Source organism: Teleopsis dalmanni, chromosome 1, assembly GCF_002237135.1.
Source record: "Teleopsis dalmanni isolate 2A chromosome 1, ASM223713v2, whole genome shotgun sequence".
In the NCBI taxonomy this organism is placed as follows: domain Eukaryota; kingdom Metazoa; phylum Arthropoda; class Insecta; order Diptera; family Diopsidae; genus Teleopsis; species Teleopsis dalmanni.
Window position 1 is genome coordinate 164,145,738 of NC_051846.1, and position 12,443 is coordinate 164,158,180.

General features: G+C 29.5%; 3 protein-coding genes across 3 annotated transcripts; 2 read left to right on the forward strand and 1 right to left on the reverse strand.

Moving 5' to 3' along the window:
* Positions 1-1,454: 1,454 nt before the first annotated feature.
* On the forward strand, positions 1,455-4,428 carry LOC119669818 (fumarate hydratase, mitochondrial-like). The gene is made up of 5 exons (XM_038079846.1): positions 1,455-1,610; positions 1,703-1,834; positions 1,905-2,105; positions 3,192-3,996; positions 4,065-4,428. The coding sequence occupies exons 1-5, from the start codon at positions 1,557-1,559 to the stop codon at positions 4,325-4,327; spliced, it is 1,455 nt and encodes a 484-aa protein (XP_037935774.1). The 5' UTR covers positions 1,455-1,556; the 3' UTR covers positions 4,328-4,428.
* A 4,333-nt stretch (positions 4,429-8,761) lies between these two features.
* LOC119669822 lies at positions 8,762-9,503 on the forward strand. The gene is made up of 3 exons (XM_038079850.1): positions 8,762-9,071; positions 9,141-9,250; positions 9,315-9,503. Exons 1-3 carry the CDS (start codon positions 8,765-8,767, stop codon positions 9,495-9,497), a joined length of 600 nt encoding a protein of 199 aa, XP_037935778.1. The 5' UTR covers positions 8,762-8,764; the 3' UTR covers positions 9,498-9,503.
* A 38-nt stretch (positions 9,504-9,541) lies between these two features.
* Positions 9,542-12,300, reverse strand: LOC119669821. Its single transcript, XM_038079849.1, has 5 exons — positions 12,270-12,300; positions 11,973-12,213; positions 11,131-11,907; positions 9,950-10,951; positions 9,542-9,895 (listed from the first exon to the last, which is right to left on the reverse strand). Exons 2-5 carry the CDS (start codon positions 12,120-12,122, stop codon positions 9,695-9,697), a joined length of 2,130 nt encoding a protein of 709 aa, XP_037935777.1. The 5' UTR covers positions 12,123-12,213; positions 12,270-12,300; the 3' UTR covers positions 9,542-9,694.
* Between the last annotated feature and the right edge of the window lie 143 nt (positions 12,301-12,443).

Here is a 12,443-nt window from a genome sequence, read left to right on the forward strand (position 1 = left end):
TGATATATTTATTCTAAAGTATTTTTTTTTCACTACTTTAAATTTGTGCCACCACAGTTTATAATAAAATAGAATAGAAAAGAATGGAATCAAATCCTATAAAATATAATATGATACAATAGAATTGAATAGGAATATAAGAATAGGATAATAATGACTAATAACAATAATAATAACAAACTAATAATAATAATAATAAAGATACTTGATGAATAAAAATTAATATACAATAATGATAACAGTATTGGTTGAAACCACTATTACTTTCGAACTAATACCTCACATCGGATCCAAGGATAAGCTATTTTCTAAGCTAGTTCAATTCGTTGTGAAAAACAACTATTGAGTAATTAAGTTAGTTATTCTTAACGATGTGAAGCTACGACTTTTTATAACGTCATTACGATTTCCCAGGTCTGCTATATATTTAAAAATAAGCTATATGTGGATATAGCGTAGTGAAAAGATTTCTTTAAAGTAGGTTTCTTAACCCAAATCCTTCAAGAGTGTCTGGTAATCAAAATCGTTGTCGTAATTAAAGATATCAATCATACAGCTATTGGTTTATTAACCTGATCAACGATTATATATAGTACATCCGCACGAATGATATGCTAAGAGATCTTAGAATAGACCTGGTCAGTCAAAAAATACATAAGGGACAGAGCCCTGAAGTTATATGCGAAAATTGACAGGCTATCCTAATTACCACTATCTAATCTTAGAGTAATCAGTCTCCGCACGGGGAGGTACGCAGATCCTAGATCAATCACTGAATAATTATGAAGATTATAAGAGATATACAAATTAGTCAATGAGATGGGTGGGACCCTGTGGTACCCCCAGCTATCAAAGAGTAAAGGAGAGGATCAACATACAATTCTATTCAAAGACCCCTTAAGTAAATTTATAGATATAATAACAAGTAGTAGTACATGCATAGTAAATAAGTAAGTAAATAATACTTTGTACCAGAAGTTGGTCGCTGTTACCTAGTCAGGGCGTAGGATTGAGGATCTATAGCCCCCCCGATAGGAATCAAAAAACTGTTTTTATACTTATGTATATTAATTATTAATGCACCATAACTATTTAATGGAATTTAAGTTAATTTACTGATATTATTGCAGTACATTGAAATCCAATTAACTAAAACCGCTACGAAAGTAAAACCTACAAAATGTGTACAATTAAAAATATAATTAGCAGTTAAATACACATTGTAATATCTATTTTCACGACTGAACTATTTTGAATCAGACGTAGACGTTCGATTTATTACTTCATGCAAATATATTTTCTTATAACTTATAAAGTAGATACAAGCGCTGCTATTAAAAAATTTTAATCTTAAATTTTACTTTATTTTTCTCATAAAATAAAATTTAATCAAGTAGCAGTTTGAAAAAATTTAATCTTATTTCAATTTTATTTTTTTCTTACTGTTTTGAAATTTGTAATATATATATATATACATAGAATTGTATATTTGTTGTCATAGTTCTATCTATTAATCTTATCGTTTGAGTGTAATCTCACGCAAATTTAAAAATCTCATGTCCAGTTTTCTGTTTGACTTGATAGAAATCGGTTATAAGCAAGCAAGAATGGTAAATTATTTAAAATATAAAGAGTAGTTTAATAACTAAAAAAAAATTGTTTTGGCAATAAATAAAACATTAATGCTCTATTTTCTTCACAGGGTTCCAAGGAGTTTCGCATTGAAACTGATACCTTCGGTGAGTTAAAGGTACCAGCTGATAAGTATTATGGAGCTCAAACAATGCGTTCTAAGTTAAATTTTCCAATTGGTGGTGAACGAGAACGTATGCCGGTATGTTAAATTAATACAAACTGTTTTAATCACGGTTTTTCAGTTGTCTTTTTTTTTTTTTTAATTAAAGAAACCCGTAATCCAAGCTATGGGTATTTTAAAGAAGGCCGCTGCAGAAGTTAATAAAGAATTCGGTTTGGATGCAAAAATTAGTGAGAATATTTCAAAGGCATGTGATGAAGTTATCTCAGGTCAGCTCTATGAAGATCATTTTCCTTTGGTTATCTGGCAAACCGGTTCTGGTACTCAAACCAACATGAATTGCAATGAGGTACGTATGAAATATTTAATATTTCAAAATAAATTATTTGAAGATATATAATTTGATCTATTTATCAAGAAATTTCTTTATCTGTAAATTCCTTGAGTTCTTTAATAAATAATTACTGGACATAATGAGAATGTTCATTCTATGAAACATTAATAAATGTAGACCATTTAAGTTCATGGTTATTCATTGAATATTATTCATGAAAAAACTATTAATTATACTATTAATATTTATCAGTGTTTATATGGCTTGTAGTTGTAATTAATCTAGTTTATGAGAGTTGTAAATCAAAAAATTAATGGTTCTTTCAAAAATATAATGTTTAATACTGGAACAATACAGTAAATTATTTTCATACAATAACAGTGTTTTAACACCGGGTTATTTTTATCAAACTATAGTTTAGCTTAATTATAATAAAGATTTATAGTTAATATTCGATAGGATTTTTGTCTATCCAGCAATTCAGCTTCGCATGTCAAATTCTGATATATAGAAAAATTAATTAAAATAAGTAAAGAGATGCAATTTTAGTTTTTTGCTACTACAACTAAGTTACCGTTTACCGGTAAGTTAATGTATTAGAAAATAGTTTTTGGGTGTTCATCACAATTACTTTAAAGTTTTTATTAAAAAATTTATTTATGCAAAAAATAATTTCAAGTACAATAAATATTCTATTTATTGTAATTGATTAAATTCATCAAATGTTTTTGTTAATAAATAAGTACTGCTAGATGCAATATATAGATGCATATATACTTTCAGTAATAAAATAATTAGACATATTTTTAAAACAAATATGAACCGATTATCCTCTTTTCCACGATAATGGTTTTGCACTTATTACTAACTTAGTAATAATTCTCCTGTTAGATTTGTCTAGATTATGTTTTTGTTGGAATTATAGTAGCTCTAGCAAGGGTTATCTCTCTAACTTTAGAGATGAACGATATCGAGTCGTATAAAAAGACGAGTATCGCCGGGATATACACCCGACCACTTCTGAAATTTTCTGAAATCTTATTCCGTGAAATTACGCATAAAATCAAATATCAAACTAAATTTTCTTTTTGTTCTTTATAGGTTATTAGTAACCGCGCAATTGAAATGATGGGTGGTCAACTTGGTTCGAAAACTCCTGTACATCCTAATGATCATGTCAACAAATCTCAAAGTTCGAATGATACTTTTCCAACTGCCATTCATGTTTCTGTAGCTGTAGAATTGTGTAAAAATCTTAAGCCTGCCCTTCAATGTTTGCATGATGCTTTAAAGGCAAAATCTGAAGAATTTAAAGATATTATCAAAATTGGTCGTACCCACACCATGGATGCTGTTCCATTGACATTGGGACAAGAGTTTAGTGGTTATACTCAACAAATGTCCTATGCAATTGATCGTGTTAATTCTGTTATGCCACGCTGTTTAGAGCTTGCTATCGGCGGTACTGCTGTTGGTACTGGATTGAATACACGCATTGGTTTTGCTGAAAAATGTTGTAAACGTATTTCCGAGCTGACTGACCTGCCATTTGTTAGTGCCCCAAATCTGTTTGAAGGCTTGGCTTCACGTGATGCAATGGTAGAAGTCAGCGGTGCTCTTAACACAATCGCTGTGAGCCTTATGAAAATTGGCAATGATATACGCTTCCTAGGTTCTGGTCCACGTTGTGGTTTAGGAGAACTAATGTTACCTGAAAATGAACCTGGTAGTTCAATTATGCCTGGTAAAGTCAACCCTACACAATGTGAATCAATTACTATGTTGGCTGCACAAGTTATGGGCAATCATGTTGCTGTAACTATTGGAGGTTCAAATGGTCACTTTGAACTTAACGTGTTCAAACCATTAGTGGTGTCAAATGTTTTACGTTCTATACGCTTGTTATGTAAGTATATGTTGCTATAACATAATAAAATTTTAAAGTAACTAAATTTTTCATCTATCATATTGTAGCTGATGGGTGCCGTACATTCACCAAGAATTGCGTTGCTGGTATTAAACCGAATAAGGAACGTATTGCTAAAATCATGCAAGAATCACTTATGTTAGTTACTGCTCTGAATCCTCATATTGGTTATGATAAAGCAGCTAAAATTGCTAAAACTGCTCACAAGAATGGTACAACGCTTAAGGAAGAGGCAATTAAGTTGGGCTTCCTCAATGAACAGCAATTCGCTGAATGGGTTAATCCCAAAAATATGTTGGGACCGAAATAAATTTAGCTTGCTTTTATTTTATTTTATAATACGATGAAAATTTTTTTATTTTTAAAATTTTATTTGTTAAATAAATATGTTTCTTAAATATTTGGCAAATCGCATCTGTGTGTATAATATAATAAATAATTACATTTATATTATATTTTTTAAGATAGTAGATATCTTTACCAAATCGATGAGTTTTTAGAAGTACAGGCAAAAATGTAACTAATAGGCCGTAAAGGGAGTAATAGGGCCCCCTCTTCACTTTGAAAATAATACGAGGAAATTACGAATTCATATCTCCATTCTTCATTAATACATCACCTCATGATTGAATAGTAAATTGAACTATAGGCAATCCAGCATTTTATATAAAAACAAATAAGTATGTTTCTGGCTACGAAGCTGAGTACTGGTGTAATTTCGCAAAGTATACTTTTCTTACATGTAGCACTGAAAGCTAACATCGACATTAACTAATAGTAATACATGAGGATAATGATGAATAAATTTATGACCGGTTTTAGACATTCAATTTTACCTATTACAAAGATATACTCGTATATCTGATTTGACAAAAGCAGACTTCAATTTTTAAAATCATAAGTTTAAAAGTAGATTATAAAGACAGAATCACAACACACCTAAAGATACAGTGGTTTATTTCGTGAGGTGCTCAACGGGATAGATAATGTCTTGACAATAAATTTAAAATTATCCAAAACTATACAACTAAGATCATCGGCAGCTTCCTACGTGGGAGGTCCTTTCGAACAAAAATCAACAGCGCTCTCTCGTCAGTCCGATCTATAGAAGCAGGGGTTCCTCAGGGATCGCCACTTTCCCCCACTCTCTACAACATTTATACTTCTGATATTCCAATGTTAGGTCCCTCGACTCTGGCGTTATATGCTGACGATACGTGTATGCTATACTCTGATAAATGTGCTCTCAACATAACTAACACACTTCAAGAGCATATAAACCTCATTTTGGAGTATTTTCAGAAATGGAAAATAAAAATCAATAATGAAAAAACTAAGGCTTTGTTTATAACGCGTAAGTGGAGACAGAATCCGTCGAGAGTGAGAGTGGGTGATATGGTGATAAACTGGGAGGATAGCGTTAAATATCTCGGCATCACGTTGGACAAACGATTCACATGGCTTAAACATGTTCAACTGAAAAGAATTAGCTGTACCAAAATTCTTCATTACCTCCAACCGCTATTTAGAAAAGAAAATCTCAATGCTAAGAACATGAAACTGATAATTAACCAAATAATTTGTCCGTCACTTCTATATGGTTGTGTAGCGTTTAGCAAAGCTTCAAACACTACTATTCACCAATTAGAAATTGCACAAAGTCAGGCTCTAAGAAGACTTTTCAAAGTTCCTTGGTATATTAGGACGAATGACATCCTTAGGGACCTCAAGATTGATCCCATCAAAAAATACATAAAAGATAGAGCCTTGAAATTATTTGCGAAATCTGACAAACTTACTAACACCGCGTTATCAAATCTCAGAATAGTTACAGGCTCCTCGGGGAGGTATGCAGATCTGAGATCAATTATTACTTAGTCTGATGATGAGATAAATAATAATCCAGTCAAGGCACAAAGAGGGGTTTTGAAGAAACCTCGCAGTTAATATAGAGTAAAAGTGCTCAGGTGCACTAACTCAACTTTCCTCAACATAATAATAATACACAAAACGTATATTTATAGTGTTTTATTTTAGTACCAAAATTAAGACCAAAATCCCTTGAAAACTGAGAATATTTTTTTCTACATACAAATAGATATATGTATATCTATATAAATAATATATATATGTATGTATATAAATAAAACTTTAGTGAATTGAAAATATAAAAAAAACTTTCACAAAAATTTTTGCTAGTATATCCCTCCTTTGGCATGATTTTCTAAGGCTTAAAATAATAAATTTAATGATATAATATGTACATTAATAATATATGTTATAATATATATTTAATATTAATATTATATTAATAAAAGTAATATTAAATATATAATATTTATATGTTAATAATATATATATACATTTAATGTTTTTTTGATATTTAATATTAAATATTATATAATTATTTAATAATATTACAAATATAATATCATATATATATTAATAATATATAATACATATTTGTTTATGTTTATTACTTGTAGATTTCTTGTCTTGTTGATGACTCTCAAAAAGAATCGAAATATAGAATTATAAAAAATATTAAAAAAATGTTTAACTTAAAAAAGGTGACCTGTAGCCGGGAATATAATATATATAAAAAAACATTAATAATAATTCATATTTTTGCTTACATTGAAAGCATTAGGTGAAGGGTTTTATATATAAAATATTATTTTTTATTTGTCCGAATTTAATTTTCTTCTGGTATTTCACATTTATTTTCATTGCTATTGATGAAATATATGGTAAAATCGGTATTATACCGACATTTCTTGGACCTACAGATATCGAAGTTTAAAGTTGTGAACAATATATCTGTAGTTAAATCACGGCACATTAATTAATAAAAATTAATGTACTAATATTTAAAAAAAGTAAAAGTAAATGTACAAATTGCCGCTAGGTGGCGAGTATAATTGTTGTTTGTGTAATCAATGTAAATAATTTAAATCTTTAAACTCCGATAATCCAAAAACCCAGTATTAGTATTTACTATTCATTTTAATTTTTGTTTTATATTCGTTTTCAATTGTTTAAATTTAATTCTACATAAATCGCTGACACACGTTTTGTTAAAAGTCAAATGTGTAAGCTTAAAACTGTATTATAATTACTATAAGAGTAAACTTGTTAACAAATTTATCAAATTATAATTTAAATCTATATTTTTTACGATAATCAAAATTTATTTAATAATTTTCAAAATAATTTATTTAATTTTTATAAAATTAAGTAATGATTATAAAAGTCTTCACTGACTTACCCAAATTTGACAGCAACCAATATGCATAAAGGCGAAAATTAAACCGCTGCCCTCCTTATTGTGAGATATTTCACAATAAATGGTTACCGTTACTTGTGGTTCATTATCAACTGTTTTTAAAAATTACAGAATTTTCATTCCAACAAGATAAATTTAACTCTCTACAAATTATAGATTTATTGACATACATTTATTTCATACCAATTAAAAGTAAATATAAAAAATTATTAATATTGAGTTTTTGATTTAAATGCATTATTGCGTCACGAAATTCAATATGGCGTTTTTTTAGGTTTCGACATATTTTTCAAAATTTTTTAATATATTTGAAAAAACACAATATTTTTATTGTAAAGCACTTTAAACTTAATCATTTATCCTTATTAACTTAATTATTTTATAATTGATGTTAAAAACTGAATTTAACTGATATTGAATTTTGCCGATATTAACTAGCTAAGCATCACTTTATAACTGCTTCTTATGATTTTTTGTTTTTCAATTTTCGCCGCTGTTTGATCTTTCACTTCCAATTAGGCTTGTGTTGGGGAAAACTTATCCAAAGCGAATTTGATTAGAGCACCATAAAATATGGTGATTTAATTTACTTTTCGATAATTTCTTTTTTAGGAAATTAAAAGTGTCAATCAATTTAAAATAATTTATAAATATCAGTAAATATATAAATACAAATATATATATATATTATAAATAAATATAATGTTATAAATAACATTATAATATTATAAATAAAATTACTATTTTTAAATATTTCTGTACAAAGAAAAAAGGTTCAATCCTTTTGTGAATTATTTATATCTTTATATTTTTTATTTCATTTTAATTATTACATTCTTCTTATTTATTATCAGATCTCTAGGTTAAGTTGGTCTAAACTGGAAAGGAAACGTGCTAGTTAGCTACTTCAACTAAGGTGTAACTAGCCCAGCACTACAGTATCGGTGCAGGTCACTGCATGATGAAACTGGGACTATATTATAACAACTTTTGTCGTAGTTGTGACTTTGCGGATGAGAAAAGAACTGTGCCCCATCTCATGTGTCACTGTACATCATTAGCTAAGAGAAGATCTAAAATCTTCTGGCTCTAACATATGCGCAGAGATTAATGATACTCGGAACTCATTTTTTAAAGAATCTTAGCAAGCTTTAAGACTTCCTTTTAAGAAGAATTATAAGGCTTGCTAAAGGTTTAAAGTGTTTTTAAATCGCTTGAGTTTTATTACAGTAGTATAGTGTCTTAATAGATCCCTAAAAACAGCAGTATAACTTAACTTAATACAAAAGAATCTTAAATAAATATTTTCGTTTATTATTTATGCTCTTGAACAAAACTTTTTTTTTTTTTTTCTTTAAGAATTGATTCGTTATATTTATGTTTAAGTATATTGTGAATTTTTTTCTGGCATACTTTTCGAACGCATTCTGAACCAAGCCACTTTATAAATTTTTGAATTGAATGAAAGCAGCAATCAAAACAAAATATAAAATTCGAATCAAAATGAGAACAAACAGCGATTTGGATCATAATAGCGACAAGCAGTTGAAAAATATTGAAAATATTCAAAACGAAGTGCATAAATTGGAAGTTTGCCATAATGTATGCAATAGTCTAGCCAATAGTTTACAGGAATTAATATTAAAACTGGAAACGTTAAAAAAAGAAAAGGATGAACTGGTACATGCCATAACAAAGTCTGAGCCTGAAGATATGGAAACTCTTAAGAATCATATATTAGATGAGAATGCAGATTATGATTCACAGAGTGAGTTTTGGATTTCACAAAACAATGTATATCTAATTTAAATTAAATTTTTCTTTTATAATCTTTCAGATATTTTAGATGAAAAGGATGTAGCAAACGATCTACAAAATTTGTATTGTTTGTTGGGCTATTCTATAACTGATGCTGAATTTGTAGACGGAAAAATTAATGTTTTAACAGTAAATAATTCATAATTATATTGTAAACCATAAGAACAATATCATATATTTTTTATTTAAACAGTTTAACTACAATGCAAGATGTTATGTGAAATTGGCGAATGAAGAAGATTGCTGGCATTTAATTGAAATCTATCCCTCTCATCCAAATTTTGATAGCATCAAAGAATTTCTGTATAAAACGCAAGATACATCTGGATTACTTAGAAATTTAAGAAAATATTTTGCCGACTCAAGTAGTGATTAATGAAGCTTTATTAAATTTTATTAATAATATTTTTCATATGATTTGGAAAATTATAATTAATTTTATTCATTGTAATTACATTTTTCTCTATCCGTTTCTATGTTTGCTGTAAATATATCACACTTCTCTCAAATTTGTTATAAAATATAAAATTATTATTTGATAAATTATTATATTCAAACAATTATATATGTCTTTTAAACTGTGTCTTGTATCCAATTAAGGGCGCCTCGAATACGGCGCAACCGTGCTCGAGACAAAAAACTAGAAATTAACAAATATTCCACATAAGTACGACGTCCGCCGTGATTAAAATTTAACGTTTCATTTAATATTTGAGTGATGTTCCGTCCTTCACACATAACTTTGGTTGTAAGCGAGAGTAACCATTGTAAAATCTAAAAAAAAAACATCTTAAAAAATATTCTTAAATCAACAAATTACTTATATACTTCTGGACTATTTGGTATGCCTTCTGGTTTCAACCAGTACGATGGTGCCCACAAATATAACTGCATTATATTAGCAGCAATATCGGGACTTACTCGTTTGGACGAATTTGGATTAAGTATATTGTAAATCAATTGTCGTACCAAGTAGGGACAATCATTACTTAATGCAGGTAATTGCTCTTCTCGGTAGTCGGAATTCCTTAGGGAATTTGTTTGTTCGCCATTTATTGCTGCCATACCACCACTACTAGAATAGAACGGATTTGGAGAACCAAATATTTCGTATGCAATTGCACCACATGCCCACAAATCAGCTTTTTTGTAATCTAACACAGCAAATGAACCCGGTCGTTTATTAATGATTTCAGGGGCCATTAAAGCTACATTACCGCCTTTATCGATATCGAACGATGTATATGGTACTTCTAACCCATGTACCTTGTCAGCAAGACAACAACCAAAATCGGATAGTACCAAAACAGGTGGTGTATTATCATCATTTACTTCAATTAATATATTATCTGATTTAAGATCTCTATGTGCTATTCCATGTCGACTTATATGTGCTACTGCTTCCAATAATTGTGCAAATAATAACAATTTAGTGCGTGCACTTAGTTCATGTGTGTCCAATAAAGATCGTAGACTGTAGTCATAGCGTTTCATTAGTAAATATAACGACATATTTCTGCCATAACCGAGAGGATTTATACGCTGTGGCTGAGCTATTGGATAAAGCAAATGCCCGTCTGGAAAATTACGCACTTCATCGCAAAAGAAACCATACATGCAAACGATATTTGGGTGCGGAGGCAATGTTAATGTTTGATTAGATATTAAACGTTCCCATTCCTCAGATGAAGCGTTCATACGACGTTGACGAGCGGGCACAGTTTCTTTGTACATAGCGCGTAAAATTGAAAGAGCGTTGCTTTGTATGTCGTAGTTAAACATCATTTTCATTGCAATTGGATAGCGAGTGATATCAGTATTTAAACATTCCTAAAATAAGAAAAAATGGAAAGAATAGAAATTATTGCAAAATTTGCAGTTATGAAAAAATATAAAATAATTATTATATAGATCTATTATATATATAAATATAAAATAATTATATGTGATAATTATAATACTAATAGAATGAAAATATTAAAATAATTATATTAAATATTATAACTTACAAGAAGTTGAGAATCGTTTATAGTATTGGAAGCAGCATTATTCATTTCCTGTCCACGTATTTCATCTTGTCGTTTTATATCGTCTTCATTAAGATCTCGATCAGCTAAATTTTTTAAAAATGAAGTTGCTGCATTGCTTTGAGAATAGATATTTAAATTATCTACTGAGCCTCCGAAATTGTGTACAAATCGTGACATATTTTGTATGGGTGACATTATATCGAAATTAAGCGTTTGTTGTTGCAAAGCATTTCGATCTGGATTGGCTTCACTTACATTTTCAGTAGTATATGATATATTGGTATTATCATTGGAAGAGCTGTCTTTGAGAGCTGCAGCATAAACGACAGCAGCACAACCTTTAGCAATTGGTGGCCCAATATCCAATTTATCTATATTAAAGTCTTCATCTAAATTTTTTGAGATATCATCGTAATCCCATGAAGCCTGTAAACGCGCAACAGCTTCTCGTATCTCCCAACATACACCTTCCAATTCATCTTCTTTTGTCAATACACCGGCACCCGATGCTAAACTAACTCCAACTAAGGCAAAAAATGGAGCAGAATCACCGTAGAACAATTTTTTAGTAGCCTGACTACGAAGTTGTTCAGAATATTGAGTAGTGACACGATTTAATATATTATCAATGAAAACTTTTCGTGCATGTTCACCAAATCGAAAGAGTCCAGTTCGTGGAATCGATGCATTTGGAGATTTAAGCGAAACACTAACGGCATTCTTTGTGACATTTAGTGTTGGTCTATGTGTCGTAGACTATAAATAAGATTTTGGTATATATCAGTAGATTATATAGTAAAAAAATATGAGTGTGTACTTACCCTAACAACTCTGGTCGAAATAGGCACACGTTTTCTTGTGTTAGATTGTTCTTGTTCCAAAATGTTGGTATATATATCTCGTTTACAAAAGCTTTGTAGAAAGTAACGACCATGTTTAACAAGTCGGGTAGTAAGCAAACGCACAGACATTTTTCTTAAGTGCCTTCCCCTGATAAGTGCCTTGCACACCAATTTTCAACAAAAACAAAAGTTGTGTTATAAAATTAGAATATCTAAAAAACTGAGAAAATTAGTGATTAATTATGTCCAATTATTTGTGAAATTTGTTTTGCTTACGTTTTTATTAAGTTATCTTTTAATAAATTTTATTTTTAAACCGCACGGGGCGGTGTGTGTGTAACATTGGAAAAATTTTATTGCGTTTTGTTTTATTAGATAATCAAAAACAAGTTGGAAAGCAGTTTGACATATAAATTACATATGAATTTATCTCGCAAATATTTGATTTTT

Bases quoted from the DNA above. Each gene is read 5' to 3' on its own strand.
- LOC119669818 (XM_038079846.1), top strand. From the start codon at position 1,557: ATGTCCAGTTTTCTGTTTGACTTGATAGAAATCGGTTATAAGCAAGCA. The intron at 1,611-1,702 runs GTAAATTATTTA...TTTTCTTCACAG, and splicing joins GTTATAAGCAAGCAAGAATG to GGTTCCAAGGAGTTTCGCAT. The intron at 2,106-3,191 runs GTACGTATGAAA...TGTTCTTTATAG, and splicing joins CCAACATGAATTGCAATGAG to GTTATTAGTAACCGCGCAAT.
- LOC119669821 (XM_038079849.1), bottom strand. From the start codon at position 12,122: ATGTCTGTGCGTTTGCTTACTACCCGACTTGTTAAACATGGTCGTTAC. The intron at 10,952-11,130 runs GTAAGTTATAAT...TTCTTATTTTAG, and splicing joins TAAACGATTCTCAACTTCTT to GAATGTTTAAATACTGATAT. The intron at 9,896-9,949 runs GTATATAAGTAA...TTTTTTTTTTAG, and splicing joins GCATACCAAATAGTCCAGAA to ATTTTACAATGGTTACTCTC.
- LOC119669822 (XM_038079850.1), top strand. From the start codon at position 8,765: ATGAAAGCAGCAATCAAAACAAAATATAAAATTCGAATCAAAATGAGA. The intron at 9,072-9,140 runs GTGAGTTTTGGA...ATAATCTTTCAG, and splicing joins TGCAGATTATGATTCACAGA to ATATTTTAGATGAAAAGGAT. The intron at 9,251-9,314 runs GTAAATAATTCA...TTATTTAAACAG, and splicing joins GAAAAATTAATGTTTTAACA to TTTAACTACAATGCAAGATG.